The sequence below is a fragment of the Apodemus sylvaticus genome, chromosome 1 (genome assembly GCF_947179515.1).
Source record: "Apodemus sylvaticus chromosome 1, mApoSyl1.1, whole genome shotgun sequence".
NCBI lineage: Eukaryota > Metazoa > Chordata > Mammalia > Rodentia > Muridae > Apodemus > Apodemus sylvaticus.
In genome coordinates this window covers 97,757,151-97,777,620 of record NC_067472.1, presented here as the reverse complement: position 1 = coordinate 97,777,620, position 20,470 = coordinate 97,757,151, and the positions used below count along the sequence as shown (strand labels likewise).

Genomic DNA, 20,470 nt, shown 5'->3' with positions numbered 1-20,470 from the left:
AGAAAATAACAATGTATTTATTATACGTTTAACAAAAGAATAAAATATAAAAGAGTAGAATTAAGAAATGAAGTTTTAAGGTATTGCTAATATTAAATGATTACTACATTACTAGCACAGAATTTAAAAAACAATTGTATGTTTTCCTATATTTATATCTATGAAGTTGCAATGTTCTTTTTGTCATTTCTATATTCTAGCAGATAAATATTTTAAGTTAAGTAACAGACACACACCCATACAAAGTAATCAATTTATAGAGATTCAGAGTTGGCTCAGTTACTAAGAGTGCTTGGTGAACTGGCAAAAAAAAAACAAAAAAAAAAAAACAAAAAAAACAAAAAAACAAACAACAAAAACAAAAACAAAAACAAAAAAAACCAGGTTTGATTCCCTGCCCAGTTCACTCTGTTTTCTATCAGGAGTTTGTTCCAGTTCTGGGGACCCAGCACTATGTCTTCACAGTCTCCAGGCACACATGTACTGCAAAGTGTCCATGCTAGCAACATTCATACTCAAAATAAAAATATCGTATCTTTAAAAAGAGAAGTACATACAAACACCAGGTAGGTTGAACTCAGTATGTTCCTTTTAAAAAGCAGGCTATAAAATAATGGCTTGGCACACAGTTGAAGGGTATATAATTAGGACCAATATCAGAATGGAATTTCAGCTTTTTGATGAGTAATACAAAGTCTATAAACTGAATAAAGATTACATTAAATTTACAAATTTGACTTTAAGTTGTAAACTCATTAAATGTTTTAAATTCTTCTAAATAGGTCATTTTTCATTAAAGTAATTTGAAATATCAATTATATCATCATGTTTTATAAATATATAGCATGTTATTAGTAATTATTTAGACACACCCACTGTTTCTCCAGTGTCACGGTGTTTTCTAACTGAAATATTTTAGAATGAATTCATATTATTTTCAACAAAGGACACTGCCCAGTATTCAATTAAAAAAGCACACAGCTTTGAAGGTAATGTTAGTTTCTGGTCTTGCCAACAGATGGATATATAAGGAATCTATGAACACTCGTTTTTTTGCCTGATTATTCTGAATAATTATTAATTAAATACAAGAAAATTCTATGACAGTTTATTTCCACCCTTCTGTTATGTAACTTTATAATACTATCTGACATGTTTCTCCACCATGATTTGAAATACAATACATTTTAAAGAATAAAGCATCTCTATTTACCAACAAAGTCAAACTCTTACCTCTTGAAATAAGAATTCATTTTAAAGTAAGAATTCAGTTATTATGTTTTATAGATATGAATTTCTTTCCTACTGCCATTGTTTAACCCCAAGGATAAATCCCTGCAGAGGCTCTGGATTCCAGTGTGAATTCAAATCATCAGTGATCATTACCTTTGCTCAGGTGAGTACTGAGTAGGACATTTCATATAAACAAAATCAATTTTCAAGGAGTCTGTCAATCTTAAGCAATCTCTTGTTTTCCTCTTTATGTGAGTAGTGATGCACATCCACTTGGTGATTATAGGATTTACATGAAAACAAATTATCTTAGGTAAATGTTCCTTCAAGTTGATATTTGTTTCAAGTTATTTTACATTAGAGGATATAAACTACCCATTAAAATGGCCCATTTTGTTTCTTTCATTCCTATACACCAATTATTCTTTTTGTATTTTAGTGGTTGATATAATATACTCTATTAGTTACTTATGGAATATAGGGAGGAATGAAAAAAAGTTGAGTAATTGTTTGAGGCACACACAAGTTTAATAGACAAGAGTATAAAATGTCATGATCCCTTAGAAAACAGTGCATAGAAATAGGTATTAAGATTTCCAGTAAGAATTAACATTCCATAATTTATATCTCAAATGTGTGACATGTGTTCTTACCTTATATGCAGTCTTGGAAAATGGAAGGCATAGTAATTCTCCCCCTGAAGACTCAGCTCAACTCAGACCTGAAGATTCAGTCTCCTGAATCTTATTTTCATTAACTTCTATAGTGAACTCTTGATAGAACTCCAATAAAACTGGTTGACACTGAGCATTAGTCAATTTTTAATCAAAGTGTCTCCTGGCTAGCATAGGCCTCTGAGTGGCTATATCCAACAGTGGCCAAATACTGAAGCAGATACCCACAGACAAACATTAAACAGTGGGCAAGGACACCTAAGTAAGAGTTGGAGAAAGGTTGGAGAAAGTATAGGTGGCTCAGAAGTAGATGGGAACTCCACAGAAAAATCAACAGGTCCAAAAAAGTGAACCCCTGAGAGCTCTGTAAGACTGAGCCACCGAGCAAAGAACATACATGAGGTGGAATGAGACCCTGGCACATGTGTAGCAGACATGAAATTCAATCTTCATGGATGTCCTGTCTGGCTTCAGAGGGAGAGGATGTGCGTAATCTGGAAGAGACTTGCTGTACCAGGGTAAAGTGACACAAAGAGGGGTCTCAAAATCATCTGGAATAACAAAAACCCAGGATAGCTAAAACTATTGTCAACAGTAAAAGAACTGCTGGGGGAATTAGTATCCCAGACCTCAAGCAATACTACAGAGCAATAGTGTTTAAAAACTGCATGGTATTGGCACAGTGACAGGCAAGTGGACCAATGGCATAGAATTGAAGACCCAGAAATGAATCCACACACCTATGGTCATTTGATCTTCGACAAAGGAGCAGACAACCTCTAGTGGAAAGAAGATAGCCTTTTCAACAAATGGTGCTCTTTCAACTGGAGGTCTGCATGCAGAAGAATGCGAATTGATCCATACTTATTTCCTTGTACTAAACTCAGCTCCAAGTGGATCAAGGACCTCCACATAAAACCAGACACACTGAAACTAATTGAGAAGAAACTGGGGAAAACCCTTTAGGACATGGACACAGGGGAAAAGTTCCTGAACAGAACACTAATAGCTTATGCTCTAAGATCAAGAATTCACAAATGGGACCTCATAAAATTACAAAGTTTCTGTAAGGCAAAGGACACTGTTAAAAGGACAAAGCAGCAACCAACAAATTGGGAAAAAATCTTCACCAACCCTACATCTATCTGATAGAGGGCTAATATCCAATATACACAAAGAACTCAAGAAGTTAGACCCTAGAGAACCAAATAACCCTATTAAAAATGGGGTACAGAGCTAAACAAAAAATTTTCATCTGAAGAAATTCAGATGGCCGAAAAGCACCTTAAGAAATGCTCAACATCATTAGTCATTAGGGAAATGCAAATCAAAACAACCCTGAGATTTTGCCTCACAACAGTCAGAATGGTTAAGGTTAAAAACTCAGGAGACAGCAGGTGTTGGCGAGGATGTGGAGAAAGAGGAACACTCCTCCACTGCTGGTGGGGTTGTAAGATGGTGCAACCACTTTGGAAATCAGTCTGGCGGTTCCTCAGAAAACTGGACATGACACTTCCGGTGGACCCTGCTATACCTCTCCTGGGCATATACCCAAAGGAGTCCCCGGCATGCAATAAAGACACATTCTCCATTATGTTCATAGCAGCCTCATTTATAATAGCCAGAAGCTGGAAAGAACCCAGATGTTCCTCAATGGAGGAATGGATACAGAAAATGTGGTATATTTACACAATGGAATACTAGTCAGCAATTAAAAGCAATGAATTCATGAATTTTTTAAGCAAATGGTTGGAACTGGAAATTATCATCCTAAGTGAGGTAACCTAATCACAAAGAATACACATGGAATGCAATCTCTGATAAGTAGATATTAATTAGTCCAGAAGCTCTGAATACCCAAGCTACAATTAGCATAACAAATGACTCCCATTAAGAAGTAAGGAGAAGGTCCTGATCCTGGAAAGGCTTGATCTAGCATTGGAGGGGAGTATCAGGGCAGAGAAAAAGGAGAGAGGTGATTGGAGAATGGGGGGAGAGAAGAAGGTTTATGGGAGGGCAGAACTGGGAAAAGGTAAATCATTTGGAATGTAAGCAAAGAATATAGAAAATAAAAATATATAATAAAAAATAATAAAAAAGAGAAATATGTAAATATAACCTGCTGAGTTCTCTTAATGCTGCTTCTGTGTATATGATATCAATGCTGACTACTTTGTATTGGAAAACAAACTAGAGAGCTCGTCTTTAGGAGAAACTAATTCTCCATTTTTATTCATGAGCAACCTAATTAATTGGAAGCAAATCATACCTAGTATTAAAAACCTAACCAGGTATCCAGGGCTATTAAGTTTATGTATCTTAAAGAAACCCTACTACTGCTACTTTCCTACTTTCCTAGATCAGCTTCTAATTACATAGTAAATCTTATCCTTACTCCAACAGGTAAGAGAAGTTCTTATTCCACATCAAAGAAACCTCTCATCAGCAAATGGAGACTATTCCAGGAAACAGCTGGTTTTAATACAGAAATCATGAGGAGCCCAGTCCAATGGTTAACTTTGTAATATAAGCCCTGTATCCAAGGCTCTGGAAACATCTTGAAATGGGGGAGAAAAAGAGAAAAGAGTAAGAGAACTAATAAGTAAGTTGACATGTCTCCTAGAACCAACAGGAAAACACCAAGATAAAAGTAACTTGGTGAGGAGAGGCTTATTTGGTTTACCTACCCCTGGTCATAGTCCACTGAGGGAAGTTGAGTAATCTGAGGGAAGATGAGGAAGATGAAGGAAGCTGAGGGAAACAGGAACTCAAGTGAGGAGCCTGGAGGCAGGAAATGAAGCAGAAAGCTTAGAAGATCCCCACTTACTACCTTGCTCAGCCATCTATCTTATGCCCTCCAGGGTATCCAGAGGTAGCACCACACTCAGTGAGTTGCACCCACACTCATAGATTGTGAACCAAGAAAATAAAATGCCCTGCAGACTTGCCTACAAGCAATCTGATGGTGGTGAGAGTAGTGTGTGGGGGGGTCCATTTTGTTTTGTTGTTCTCTTCAATTGAGGTTCCTGTTCCCAGAGAATTCTAGCTTGTGTTAAGTTGTCATGAAACTAATAAGGACAGGCCCACAACTGGTGACCACATGGGCTCAAACAGTAATATGACTGCACTGAAGGAATACTGCAGGAAGGTGAATCCCCACTCCCAACTCTGGAGACAATCAACCTGTCCTTTTCCGCTATGCTTTCAGTCAGTGCCATCACATAGATTTGGACAAGCTAAAGGGGCCACTGAGGTCTCATGGTCAGAGCTACTCTCTGATGTTGGCTGAAAGTCCCTCTGGCCCCTGTCTAAAACCCACAATGGGCATGGGCAAAGACTTCTCCTTAAAACAGAAAGAAAACCTGGTAATGCAGCAGCCACTTTAAAGCCACAGGATGGCTACAAGTTCTTAAATCTGTGGGAAGGCTCAGCATTTTGGACCTCTGTGGAATCTCCCAAAGCCAATAGGCCAAGGGATTGTTCCCATTGGACAAAGCATTTCTCCTCTCTTCTGTCATGGGCAACTCACTATCACACACACAAAAAAATCTCCCCAGGCCAGGGAAATAAGTGCCCTGATAAAATCCAGTGGAATAAAAATAGCCAAAAACCCCTTCTTGTTTGTGGAGGAAGTCATTCAGACTGCATGGCAAATGATATTTATAGCACTGGACTCACAGACCCAGGTAGCTTTTCTCATCAAAAACAGAGATACCCAAGCAGGAAAATAAAACTGTCCCATGATTTTATGCCAATCTTAGCTGCAATTTGGCAATGCATAGCACAATCTAAAATAGGACAGGATGATGGCAACACAGCTCCTGAGACTTCTCAATCAAATAAATCCAAAGATCAAGGACCTAAAAACCACTCTATTTCAGATCTCACAGCCATTACCTAACTAATAAAGGAAATAAAATCCTTCTACCCACCCCTACTTCCTTATGCCTAAGACAAAACATTAAATAAACCATCCTGTCCCTCCCTCTCCCACACAAGGGCAAAGCTCAATTAAAAAAAATCAAAGCATCTTCCACCTGCTTCTCTTCTTACTCCACCTCCCCCCCATCCAACCAGAGATAGGTATCACTCCTCCCCCTTCTCCAAGCCATAGAAGCAAAATACCTTCAAAGCTCATAGACAAAACCCAGCAAAACCTCAGAGACCCGTACTCCCAACCATCTACTAACCAACAATTCTGTGATTTTCAAAACTCTTTCAAAAACTAAACTCATCTCCCCATGTTCCTCGGGGGTATGATATGGAACTAGAAACCCAAACTACTCAAGCATTCTTGGTTAATATCAACCCCACTCGAAGTACAATTAGTATCCACTCCAAGCCTCAGACTTAAAAGAACTCAGGCAGGCAGTGAAGGAAGATGATATCTACAAACTGTGGACAAAATCTTTCCTACAGAGTCATATTGCCAATTTAAATATTCCCCCAAGATTGGAGATATATTTGTCATTCTTCCCTTCCAGGACCAATGTTTTTGGAATGGGAAGCCTTATTTCAAGATGAATGCCATCAATAAGTCAGGCAAAACCAGGACAGAGGTGACACCCCATGGGGTTTTAATTAACTGTTTGGCCAGAAAGACTTTTCTACTGGAGCACAACAAGCAGCTCAGCCAACAGGGTACTGTGAACAGGTCTGCCTCTGTGCAACCCAAGCTTGGGATAAGTTCACTCCACCCTCAGGGTCACAATGCCTCACCTCCTCTCTGCTTTCTCTCCATCAAAATCCCAGAGAAACCCTATCTGATTTTATTCTCAGAACTAAAGTGAGTCTAGAAAAAAAAATCCCCAGCCCCACAGCCAGAGACCTCCTTCTTAAAACCATTGTATTGGAAGGCATGACTTCTGAATCCAGACTAGTATGTCAAGGTCTTTGGGAGGAGCATCACAATAGGTGAATAGTGGCAACCCAGGACATAGGAACCGAGTCTCACCAGACCACATCAGTGTCTCAGGTATTTGTAGCAGCAGTAAAAGCAGAAGGAATCTGCCTCAAATGTGGAGAGGCAGGACATTGGAGGAATGAATCCCCAAAAAACTATCTCCACATAACAGATTCTAATCCCCCTAAGAAAATCTGTCCCCACTGCAGAAAAAGTTTCCACTGGAATGGACACTGTACTGATGTATATGACAAGGATGGTAAACCACTGGAGCCTTTAAACTTCAGACGGGGCAGCCCTCAGCCCTGACAATAAGAAGGACAACTGCTCCCATAGAAGCCTTATGGGTGTCCAGCATCTCAGTAGGCTCCCATTCAATTAGCCATTAAAATAGATAATAAACCACTCAAGTGCCTTATTGATACTGGAGTTAACAGGACAATTTAAGACAGCAAGAGACCCCCATATGACTGGCAACTGCTTCCTGGGCCACATCTCTTAGACATAGGGAGTACCTCTCATGCATTAATCACCAAACAGGCCAACAGGTATGAAGACCCAGATAGAGCTACCAGCCTCATACAACCCCTGGTGGCTCAAATAGCAACCAATCTTCTAGAGAGTTTTATCTTACAAGCCTTAGAGATGGTTCTTACCACCCAACCAGAAAGAGACCAAATTACAATCGAGGACATTACCTATAAAGAAAATAATACCCAAGGAGACCCTAAAAACCCTCTTCCAAATCACCCCAATTCTAGGAGCCACCATTAGGTTTAGTACTCCCTGCCTTGATTGGCTCTCTGATGAAGCCATCTGGATCCTACAGTAGCCTCTATCAAAGGAGAAGCAGAGAGCCCTCAAACAGCTGGTAAAAGAATAGCCATTTCTACAACACCTCTGCCCCTCCCACAGTCCATGGAATACCCCTGTATTTGCTATAAAAAAGAGCTCAGGGAGTGGAGATTATTACAAGACTTGATGGCAGTTAACAAAACCATGTGAGTCTGGGGTTCCCCACAAAGAGGACTACCCTACATCTCAGCCATCCCTGCCAACGTTCCCCTATTAGCAATAGACATAAAAGACTGTTTTCTTTCCATCCCTATCCACCCCCAAGAATGTGAGCTGTTGCGTTCTCAGTACCTCCCCATTAACAACTCTGGCCCAGCCTCAAGATATGAATGTACTGTTCTCCTGCAGAGAATGGCTAACAGTCCAACAATTTTTCAGGAGGTTGAAGCCACTGCACAAAGGCCCTATTTAGACAAATGACTCAATATATATCATTATAGAGCAGATATATTAGTATGGGGAGACTCTTCCACCTTCCCCTACCAACTTAAAGACCAGATAATACCTTTCCTAACTGCCCTAGGATTCAAAATAGCTGCTAACAAAATCCAACTTATTCTGCCCATTGAATTTTTAGGAACAGAAATCTCCCTTACCTCAATATGCCCCCTCAAAACCACCCTTTCCTTCCCTCAAAAATTAACTCTTGCCTCCATCCAGAGCTTTCTGGGTAACCTCACTTGGCTTCAGCCCTGGCTTCCCCATCCTACAAGCACCCTATAACCTCTCTTCAACCTCCCAAAAGGAGACAAAAGTTACTTCTCCCCAAGAATGCTGTCCCCAGAAGCAGTTCATAAAAGGTATGGCTCTTGCTAGGTATGACAAAACAATACCAATAGAGCTCCTTATCTTTGACCCCTCCCCAATACTGGTGGGAGCCCTTTACCAACTTCAGGGGGTGTTGGAGTGGCTCCAAACCCAAAAGCACTCTGAATTTTAAATGAGGTGGATGCACTCTCTAGCATAATTAAAAATGGCAGGGACAGATCCCTGTAAACCCTAGGGAAAGAATCTGACATTCTTGTCACCCACTTCTCTCTCTGTGGCATTCAGTGGCTAATCTAAAGTCACTCCTGCTTTGCTATCAGCTTGATAGGAATCCCAGAACAAATTGGCAACCATTATCCTGATGAAAAATGGACTTCTGCCCTCCCTCTGCTGCAATGGCTGCCCCCAAACTATTCTCAAAAGGGCCCATAGTTGAAACCCCCTCAATATTTACAGATAGGGGAAAGAGGGGAGTAGAGGCAGTAATATACTACTTCCTTGAGGATGAAACCCCTATCATCTGATTCAAAGAGCGACCCCATCACTCCCCTCAATATAAAGAATTATATGCCATCTATCTAGCTCTAAAAGAAGTCAGGGCCCCCTTAACCTCTTTTCAGACAGTATATATACTGTCAATTTGCTCCTTTGTTTGTCGAGATCCTTTGTCAAATTAGAAGCCATCCCACTTTCACCTCTACTCATACAGGTTTTTACCCTCCTACAGGAAAGAGCCTCCCCCATCCAGATCTAGCATGTCTGATCTCACAGTCCCCTACCAGGTCCTATATCTGAGGGAAATGTACTCACTAAAAAAAAACCTCAACAGGAACATTCATGGCCTCCACTGAACAAACAGACCAATTTCATTCATACACACACATGCAAATATAAAGGGATTTTATGCCAGATACCCAGTAGCTGACTTGCACATCTCCCATGAGCTTGTTCCTGCCTCCAAATCAGCTTTTCCGCATGCTAATATTAATCAACAGGAAAGCCAGTCTTAGAAGGAGCTATGAGCTACCCTCTCCTGGCTACAATCCATGCAATATGCTGCTGACCTCATTCCTTTACCAACCCACCCCAAATCCTCCCAATGCTTTTTTCTGTGCCTCTCTCTCCTGGTCATTATTAACAGCTGTTTCCAGAAACATTTCCCTTCACTACCTCCATGGACCCTTACCCATGAGAAAATCCCAAAACATTCCACTCTTTGACCTACTCCCCCCACCTTAGCCTCATTGGGCCCTCCTCAAAACCCCATCTTACATGTGTCCATGATATCACCATCACCAAATAAGTATGTGTTAACCCTCCTGCCCTCCTCTACTGCAAAGGCACTACAGGTACCTTAATTAATCCCCCTTTTTAAGGCTCCTGCACCCCCATGATAATTGTCCTCCAGGTTTATCTCTATGAACCTGAAGAACTTGCCTTGCAGATGGGAGAAAGCTGGAAGAACAGAGATCTTCATCCCTTTGCTCATTGGTCTAGGCCTTGCTGTCTCACTGGGTGCAGCAGGAACTACTAGAGCATACCTTGTCCAAACACAACAAGATTGACCAGGCAATGGCTTCCACTACAGAGAGCCTTGAGTCTCTTAAATGCCAGATGACCTCCATAGCAGGAGTCATTCTCTAAAATTAGAGAGCCCTGGACTTACCGACAGCTGAACAGGGAAAAACTTGTGTTTTTCTGGGGGAGGAATATTGCTTCTGTGTCAGTGAATCTGGTCTGGTAGAACAAAATGTATAGATACTCAAAGAGCTCCAGGGAAACCTCTGGGCACACTATGTTCCCAATATCCCTACACCTCTAATCCCTTGGTAGCTTGGCTTCTTTACCCCCTTGTTCCTGTACTAGTTATTAGAGCCTTGCTTCTTTTGGCACCATGGCTCATTCAGGTTCTAAAGCATCAGATGAGTAGCATTGCAAAGATCACACTACTAAACAAGCCTTGGATTTATATCAAATTTTCCAAACATAGGAGACAGTTATTCTGATGAAACATCTCCTTATTACCAGCCCTCAGCTTGGCTTGGCTCAGTGCAGCCAGTGCAGTTTTTCAGAACATTTAGGCTTCCAGAGCAGAGTGATATTAGCAGAAGCAGCAGAAGCAGCAGCAGGGCAGCAGCAGACACAGAGAAGGCACGTCCCCCTCCCTGCTCATGCCCTTTCCACTTCCCTTGAACCCTCCCACTGGGCAGGGCCAGAGGTCTCTGCTGATAGCCTCCAATACACAGACCAGACATATGGGGGCTCACAGACTGACACTACACAGAGAATGGAGAAACTACCAAAAGTTAAAGGAAAACTGCCAAACAAGCTGAAGTAAATTGAATGTGTCTACAACTCATCCAAGGAAGTCAGTCTACTATAGCTGCTGAAAGCCATGATGTAGTACATTCCTCCAAACCCCAAAGGTTAGAACAATAATACCAGACACTCAAAAATCACCATCTGATGTCTTCAGGAATGTTTAGGATAGGAAAACTTGGAAAGAGTCACAAATTAACTACTGTTGGATGAAGGGAGTTGGCAATAATGGGTCCTGAATATGTGAAAACATGGTTGAAGAGCTTGTAGACCAATTCAAGTTATGATCTAAAGCACAGTATCAATATATGGGGAGGGAAGCCAATCAGGGTTGGTGCACAACACACTGAATACAAAATTCTCAGCATGGAAGAGATTTATTACCCTGCAAGGGCAACATGGTTGCTGCCTCTGTAATCAGAAAAAGACAGACAGTAAATGACAGATTTAGGGACTGGGGTAGAAATTGTTTTTTAAGAAAGAAAGGAGGAATCTTTTCAAATGTGAGTTGAAAAGTCCTGATTGGACAGGTTACCCAGTGTATCCAAATAATGAATTTTGATTGTTTGACTTTGGTGTTTAGTCTCAGGATTGAATCAGTAGCTAAATAAGGGAATAGAACTTGGGCAGACTGGGGGCATAACTTTATGAATGCAACATAGGTTCAGTGCATCAGATTTTATGTGAAGATCCCTGATCCACTTGGACTGAACATTGTACAAAGGGAAAAGAAGAGACCGATTTGCATTCTTCTATATGCTAACCACAAGTTGTACCATCATCATTTGTTGAAAATACTGTCCTTTTCCTACTGTATGGTTTTAGCTCCTTTGTCAAAGATCAACTGACCATAGGTGGGAGGGTCATTGCTGAGAATAGTTTTCCCTATTCTGGGTTGTGTTATTCCAGATGTATTTTCAAATTGCTCTCTAGCAATTCTCAACAATAAAATATGCCTTTGGGAATCACCATTATTGACCTTAAGCTGTACAGAGCACTAGTGATCAAAACTGAATGGTACTGCCAGTGACAAACAGGTAGATCAATGGAATAGAATTGAAGACCCAGAAATGAACCCTCACACCTATGGTCACTTGATCTTTGACGAAGGAGCTAAAACCATACAGTGGGGAAAAGGACACCAAGGTATTCTAAATTATTTGTGACTATTGTAAAGGGAGTTGTTTCTCTAATTTCTCTTTCAGCCTGTTCTTCCTTTGGCTAGAGGAAGACTACTAACTTGTTTGAGTTAATTTTATATCCAGCCATTTTGCTGAAGTTGTTTATCAGGTTAAGGAGTTCTCTGATGACATTTTTTGGGGTCACTTAAGTATACTATCATATCATCTGCAAATAGTGATACTTTGACTTCTTCCTTTCCAATTTTAAATCCTTTTGATGTCCTTTTGTTGTCTGATTGCTCTGGCTAGGACTTCAAGTACTATCTTGAACAGGTAGGGAGAGAGTGAACAGCCTTGTCTAGTCCCTGATCTTCAAGCACATGGACACAGGGAACAAGTTCCTGAATAGAACACCAATAACTTCTGTTCTAAGATCAAGGACTGACACATGGGAAAAAAAGCAAAGTAGAACAACACAAATATTTGCATACAAATATCCAACATCTATTTTACTTCATGGAAGATTTAGGAAAATTTGAAGAAGAGTAATGTACACAACAAAGCAGCTATAAATTAAACAGGCATTGAATGAAAGCAGCAAAAGTGACTCATCTTGTAGTTATGGTTTAGCCTAGTGAAGCATGAACTAGAAAACCAAATTAAAACTAGTATTTCATCTGCCAATTTTAACATATTCTTTGAATAATTATCAAATGAAGCTTGTTAATTCTTACATAAGAAGAAAATACCACTAGAGACTACAAACTCTTTGAAAATTAGTTGTGTTTGTGTGAAATGAACTGGGAATGACATAATGATTCTCAATGACTTGAATTCACACTTGAATCCAGAATCTCATCAGGGACTTACTCAATGACAAACAATGATACCAGGAGACATTTGTGTAGCTACAAAAATCTAAGTAATCTTGATCTTATTACTTTGCAATGAATACTGGATGGAAGAGGTAAGTTTTGAGTTTTATGGGCAAATCTGGTTTACTATTTGGTCATTATTTTTGGAGAATACATTATCCTTTGAAAATGTGTCCAAATTTATAAGCTTTAGGTGGGAATACAAGTCAAGTGAAAGAAGCAATAATCTAAACCAAAAGCTAGTTGAATTAACTTGTATTTCTACTTTCAAAGTCCTATAAATATCTAGGTAACCTCCACTGTTAAAGGATTATTATTTATCTAGCCAGAATCCAACATTATCTTTAATAGTATAGATATTAAGCAGGCAAATGAAGTCCCTGTCATTAAAGTGCTTAGATGTCATACTATTGGTATTGTCTTGTGGAAATACATGCTTTTCTTATTGACTCAATGTTCTTCACAAGCACCAGATAATATAGACAAACAGAAGAAATATTGTTAAAAATACTGAGATATTTGCTGGCCCTTTAAGTTGTAAATCTTCACTCTCATCTATGCCTATAATCCTTAGGTTTGGTCTTCTCATTGTGTCCTGGATTTCCTGGATATTTTGGGTTACAAGCTTTTTGCACTTTGCATTTTCTTTAACTGTTGAGTCCATGGTTTCTATGGAATCTTCAGCATCTGAGATTCTTTCTTCTATCTCTTGTATTCTGTTGTTGATATTTGCATCTCTGTCCCCTGATTTCTTCCCAAGGCTTTCTATCTCCAAAGTTGTCTCCCTTTGAGTTTTCTTAGTTGTTTCTACTTCTGATTTTAGATCCTGGATGGTTTTGCTTAGCTCCTTCCCTTGCATGTTTGTGTTTTCCTGTAATTCTTTAAGAGATTTTTGTGTTTCCTCTTTCATGAGCTCAGCCTGTTGACCAAAGTTCTCCTGTATTTCTTTAAGAGATTTTTGTGTTTCGTCTTTCATGACCTCAGCCTGTTGAGCAAAGTTCTCCTGTATTTCTTTAAGTGTTTTTTGCATTTCCTCCTTGTTGGCTTTTGTATTCTCCTGGATTTCTTTCAATGATTTTTGTGTTTCCCTTGCAAGGGCTTCTAACTTTTGATCCATTTTCTCCTCAATGTCCTTCATGTGTTCCTGTACCAGCATCATGACCAGTGATTTTAAATCCAAATCTTGTTTTACTGGTGTGATGGGGTATCCAGGACTTGCTGGTAGAGGAGAATTTGGTTCAGATGTTGCCATATTGCCTTGATTTCTGTTAGTGACGTTTCTGCGTTTGCCTTTTGCCATCTAGCTCTCACTGGTGTTACTTGGTCTTGTCAGTGCTGGACTCACCAGTGCAAGCTGCCCCTTCCCCGTTGGCCTCTGGTGCACAGCTTACACTCTGCACTGCCTATAGACAGGGTGCTGTTGTCCAGGCTGTTCAGATCCCGAAGCAGGCACCTGAAGGCTCCCGCTGGGGCCCGCAGGATTTATTGGAGCACACCGACTTCTCCCAGCTGGCCGCCCGGAAGCCCCCACTAGCCTCTTGAGCGACCTGGAGATGTGGCGGCCACCCAGGCTGATCTGAAGCGGAGAGAGTTGAGCTGGGGGCTTCTGCCTGAGGCCTTGCCCCAGATTGTGTCTGTGGACCAGGTGGAACCCGTGTGCACCCCCAGGGAGCTCCGAAGGTGAATGTTGCTGTGACCTCCCCTGTGCTCCGCTCACTCCGCTGGGCAGCCGATTTCCCCAACCGGGCTGGCGCACACTAGGTTAGCCTTGTCGCCTGGGCCCTGAGTCCAGGCAAACGCCTGGGGAAATGCAAATCAAAACAACCCTAAGATTTCATCTTACACCAGTCAGAATGGCTAAGATTAAAAATTCAGGAGACAGCAGGTGTTGGAGAGGGTGCGGAGAAAGAGGAACACTCCTCCACTGCTGGTGGGGTTGCAAATTGGTACAACCACTCTGGAAAGCAGTCTGGCGGTTCCTCCGAAAACTGGGCACCTCACTTCCAGAAGATCCTGCTATACCACTCCTGGGCATATACCCAGAGGATTCCCCACCATGTAATAAGGATACATGCTCTACTATGTTCATAGCAGCCCTATTTATAATTGCCAGATGCTGGAAAGAACCCAGGTATCCCTCAACAGAAGAGTGGATACAAAAAATGTGGTATATCTACACAATGGAGTACTATTCAGCCATTAGAAACAATGAATTCATGAAATTCTTAGGCAAATGGATGGAGCTAGAGAACATCATACTAAGTGAGGTAACCCAGACTCAAAAGGTGAATCATGGTATGCACTCACTAATAAGTGGTTATTAACCTAGAAAACTGGAATACCCAAAACATAATCCACACATCAAATGAGATACAAGAAGAAAGCAGGAGTGGTCCCTGGTTCTGGAAAGACTCAGTGAAACAGTATTTGGCAAAACCAGAACGGGGAACTGGGAAGGGGTGGGAGGGAGGACAGGGGAAGAGAAGGGGGCTTACGGGACTTTCGGGGAGTGGGGGGGGGCTAGAAAAGGGGAAATCATTTGAAATGTAAATAAATTATATCAAATAAAAAAAAAACAAAAAAAAACAAAACAAAAAAAAAAACAAAACAAAACAAAAAAAATACTGAGATAAGGGTGCATGTAGTCTTGTTTTAGATGAGGCTGGGTAAAATAACAAAAGTTATAAATACCACAACAGATTAAAATGTACAATTCCAGAATAATATAATCATGACTAATTTTTACTGATTGTTCACTAAGCGCCAAGACATAACATACATTTAACATAGAGGTCTTTGATTTCTAAGAGGTAGTATTAATCATTTTTACTATTTCATTGAAAATATTTAGTTTGATAATCAGTAAATGGCTTAGGACTAAAGAAAAGTCTATAATGAGGATATGAACTATAGACAGGCTGAACTTGATCTAACTATTAAGTAACTATAATCTATGAAAGAGACACAATAAAATTGAGAGAACATACAAATTTTTAACAACTGTAGCAGGGTATTTTTGCTGTTATGTGCTTAACACTCAAAAGGTAAAGTTCCTTAATACACAGTTCATATTGTCTGTTAGTGAAGCATGGCTATGTTGAGACAAGTTTTTATTTTGTTATTAGATAATATTTTATTATTCTAATAATAAATTATTATTAGAACTTGGGAAACAAGAAAATAAGTTTTTTCTCAAATTTTTAAAACTTTAGATAAAAAACAGACATATTTACCATGTATAAGTAAAAAAACAAGAAATACATTATATGAAGTAAGATTTTTTGTATTTGTGTTTATAATCAAATAAACAGGCTTCATATTGGTTCACAGAGACTGAAACAGCAAGCATAAGGCCTTCATGAGCCTGCAGTGGGGCCTCTATGAATACTATAGCTGTTAGCTTGGTGTTTTTGTCATAGAAAGGCAGGCATGTCTCTGCCTTTAGTCCCTGCTATGAGACACTTTTCTTCCTACTGCCTCAATGTGAAATCTTTTGTCTTCTCTCACAGTATCTTGTTTTTTCATGTATCATTGTTGTTTATTGGAAGCCTGAAATGTTTTGTAGGAAAACAGAAGGGGAATTGATCTGAGGGAGAAGGAAGATGTGCCTGTGTGAGTGTGGAAACCAGGAGGTACAAAGGTAGCAAAAAGGGTGGTCAGAATGTATTATATGAGAAAAGAAATTTATTTTCAATAAAATTGCAATGGAGTGAGCTGAAGAAAACATACAAAATTAATAAAATTATATTAATACAAATTAATTACACACAAATGTATTTATACCAAGAATCTTGAGTAAAACTTAGTCAGAATAACTGTCACATTCTCTTTAAATGATATATTTACTTGTGATAACCTTATGTTTGTGTTAATGAAAATGATGATCCATACACGTAAATGCCTTTCTATAATGTCTCTATCACAGCCTTGATCTAGCCACACCTACACTGTCCCATGGCTTTGCAAGAAGATGGGAACCACACTTCAGTGACAGAGTTCATTTTATTGGGCTTAACGGATGATCCAATTCTTAGAGTCATCCTCTTCACCATCATCCTGTGCATCTACCTGGTGACTGTGTTTGGAAACCTCAGCACCATCCTTCTTATCAGAGTCTCTTCCCAGCTCCATCACCCCATGTACTTTTTTCTCAGCCATTTGGCTTCTGCTGACATAGGATACTCATCTTCTGTCACACCCAATATGCTTGTCAACTTCCTGGTGGAAAATAATCCCATTACAACCCTAGGGTGTGGCATCCAGCTTGGCTCAGGTGCTTTCTTTGGGACAGTTGAGTGCTTTGTTCTAGCTGTCATGGCCTATGATCGCTTTGTGGCAATCTGTAGCCCACTGCTTTATTCAACCAAGATGTCCACACAAGTCTGTGTCCAGTTGCTTGTAGTAGCATATGTAAGCAGTTTTCTTAATGCTTCTTCCTTCACCATTTCATTCTTTTCTTTTTACTTCTGTGGACCAAATAGAATCAATCACTTTTTCTGTGATTTTGCTCCTTTAGTTGAGCTCTCCTGTTCTGATGACAGTGTCCTTATTGCTCTTGTCACTATTTCTGTTGGCACTGTTGTTTTTATTACAGTGCTCATCATTGCTGTCTCCTACTTCTATATCTTCATCACCATCTTGAAGATGCGCTCCACTGGAGGCCGCCACAAGGCCTTCTCTACCTGTACCTCCCACCTCACTGCAGTCACTCTGTTCTATGGAACCATCACATTCATTTATGTGATGCCCAAGTCCAATTTCTCCACAGACCAGAACAAGGTGGTGTCTGTGTTCTACATTGTTGTGATCCCCATGTTGAATCCACTTATCTACAGCCTAAGAAATAATGAAATGAAAGATGCACTTAAGAGATATATAGGCAAGAAAAAATGATATTAGTGAAATCTGTTATGCTGTGGGATTGCTATAGAAAAATATCTCAAAGGCATATCAATATTAAAAGGGAATGTGAGTGTGTGTGATTGAAAAAGCCTTTTGGTGTTATTCAAGACTGAGAATATATGTATATGTATACACACACACACACACACACACACACACATATATATAAATTCAATTTTCAGATTACAGAAGATATAACAGGGATATAAAAAGTTACTTTAAATGAATAAAATGATGTTTTAATTAAAAGTATATATTGAAACTTATAAAATTTAATCTGCTGAGAAGTTTGATTTTATTTTCATATCTTTAAAAATTAAATCATTAACTCAAATACAGATTGCTTCTTAACTTTCCCTAATGTTTTATGTGTTTTGTAAATATAGACACCCTAGTCCTATTGTGAAGGGCTATTATCAGAGAGGTTGAACTAGTAAAAATTTTTTAGTTCATTAGAGACATTCCATAAAGGAGTTTATGCACCCAGAATAGTCTTTGTCTTTTCTCTTTATTGACCATAAATACAGGGGTTTTGCTTCACCATGCATTTCTGATGTTCAACCATAAATCCACAGGAGCAAATTCAATTCACAGGAGACTGGGGCCTGAAAAACTTCATCCTCACAATAAACCTTTATATTCAATGATAAATGATTAGCTCAGATCCTTTTCTCTAGAAACAGGAAACTTACTAGCACCTATCTCAGTGCTTCCTATGTGTGTGGGTCAATACCAGATAAATGTTATGAGTACAGTTATCTTTGCCCATTGTGAGAAAAATGACAGAGAACTAATAGGGTATTAGAGTTGGTAGAAATGTTCTTTTTATAAAAATGTTGCCTATAGATATGGATTATATGTACCCACAAAAATCTGATGTATAAATCTGTGGCACTGGCCTAATGTGAGTTCCATAGAAAATAACAGAAAACCCATCCCTCATTAATTTGGAGTAATTTTAGGAGCAAAAGCTCAGTTCCTATGTTAGATTGAGCTTGTAAGAACCAACAGAAGCAAATAACAAGAACAACAGTGGAAATAGCCTCTCAGAAGACATCCAAACTTATAAGTTCAATAGTGAGGCTGTGAAGAGGACATTTTTCTGAAGACTTCATGGTTAAGACCCTCATCCTTATGTGCACAAGGAAGCAGACCTGGATTTAACTCCTTTGAAATCTGATTGCCTTTAGGAGAGAAGCAATAAACATCCATATATGAGTGTTGATCAAATTCACTCCTTTTTCCTGTCAACCTTAGTGTTTCAGAAATAAATTCAATCTTCTGGTTGATAGAGCCAAAGCCATTGATGTTTTTATTCATTCACATACAATTATGTACATTTCAGAATTGTGTTTAGTGTTTCTCACATTTTAGGTGTTAGTCTAGCCCAGCGGATAGGGTGACATATAAAAACAGTTAAGCATAGGATTTATCCTTTATTGTAAGATATATGACAACAAAACTAAAAGCTAAGTAATTAAATCAGTCAGAAATGGTTGAATAGTATTGACAATATCAATAAGGATTAGTATATACCTAGCATATCTGAATTAAATAATGTTTGCTATTAATTATCAGTTTTAAACTGTACCTTGCAACTGTAAAAGACTAAAATATAGTTTAATCTTGAAATTAAGTGCATCAATACTTAGCATGACTTTAATATACTTCTGTATATACTAAAGGTATTATCATTTATAATGTTGTTGATAGCTAACTTTTATTTTTAATTATAGTATGTTGAAGAAAACTTCAGAAGAGAGAGTGATCTCTCATGCTCATGGATTGACAGGATTAATATAGTAAAAATAACCATCTTGCCAAAAGCAATCTACATTAGGGAAATGCAGATCAAAACAACCCTGAGATTTCACTTTACACCAGTCAGAATGGCTAAGGTCAAAAACTCAGGAGACAGCAGGTGTTGGCGAGGATGTAGAGAAAGAGGAACACTCCTCTACTGCTGGTGGGGCTGTAAGATGGTACAACCACTGTGGAAATCAGTCTGGAGGTTCCTCAGAAAACTGGACATGAGACTTCCAGAGGACCCTGCTATACCTCTCCTGGGCATATACCCAAAGTAGTCCCCGGCATGCAATAAAGACACATGCTCCGTTATGTTCATAGCAGCCTTATTTATAATAGCCAGAAGCTGGAAAGAACCCAGATGCCCCTCAAAGGAGGAATGGATACAGAAAATGTGGTATATTTACACAGTAGAATACTACTCAGCAATTAGAAACAATGGATTCACAAATTTTTTAGGCAAATGGTTTGATCTGGAAAATATCATCCTAAGTGAGGTAACCCAATCACAAAAGAATACACATGGAATGCAATCTCTGATAAGTGTATATTAATTAGCCCAGAAGCCCTGAATACCCAAGGCACAAATTGCATAACAAATGACTCCCATGAAGAAGTATGGAGAGGGTCCTGATCCTGGAAAGGATTGATCTAGCATGGGAAGGGAATATAAGGACAGAGAAAAAGGAGGGAGGTGATTGGAGAAGGGATGGAGAGAAGAAGGTTTATGGAACATATGGGGAGGGGGGATCAGGGAAAGGGGAAATCATTTGGAATGTAAACAAAGAATATAGAAAATAAAAATACTAAAAAAAATGGGGTACAGTGCTAAACAAAGAATTCTGAACTGAAGAATAACAAATGAACAAGAAGCACCTAAAGAACTGTTCAGCATTATTAATCATCAGGGAAATGTAAATCAAAACAACTCTGAGAATCTACCTCATACCATTCAGAATGGCTAAGATCAAAAACTCAGGGAACAGCAGATGCTGGAGAGGATGTGGAGAAAGA

The 20,470-nt window shown here is 39.3% G+C and overlaps 1 protein-coding gene across 1 annotated transcript; it reads left to right on the top strand.

The window, feature by feature from the left end:
- The first annotated feature begins 16,702 nt into the window (after positions 1-16,702).
- Positions 16,703-17,641, top strand: LOC127679714 (olfactory receptor 502-like). Its single transcript, XM_052175381.1, has one exon. The coding sequence runs from the start codon at positions 16,703-16,705 to the stop codon at positions 17,639-17,641; it is 939 nt and encodes a 312-aa protein (XP_052031341.1).
- The last annotated feature ends 2,829 nt before the right edge of the window (positions 17,642-20,470 follow it).

What these genes read in the sequence shown, in the direction of transcription:
- LOC127679714 (XM_052175381.1), top strand. Translation starts at nt 16,703, where the DNA reads ATGGCTTTGCAAGAAGATGGGAACCACACTTCAGTGACAGAGTTCATT.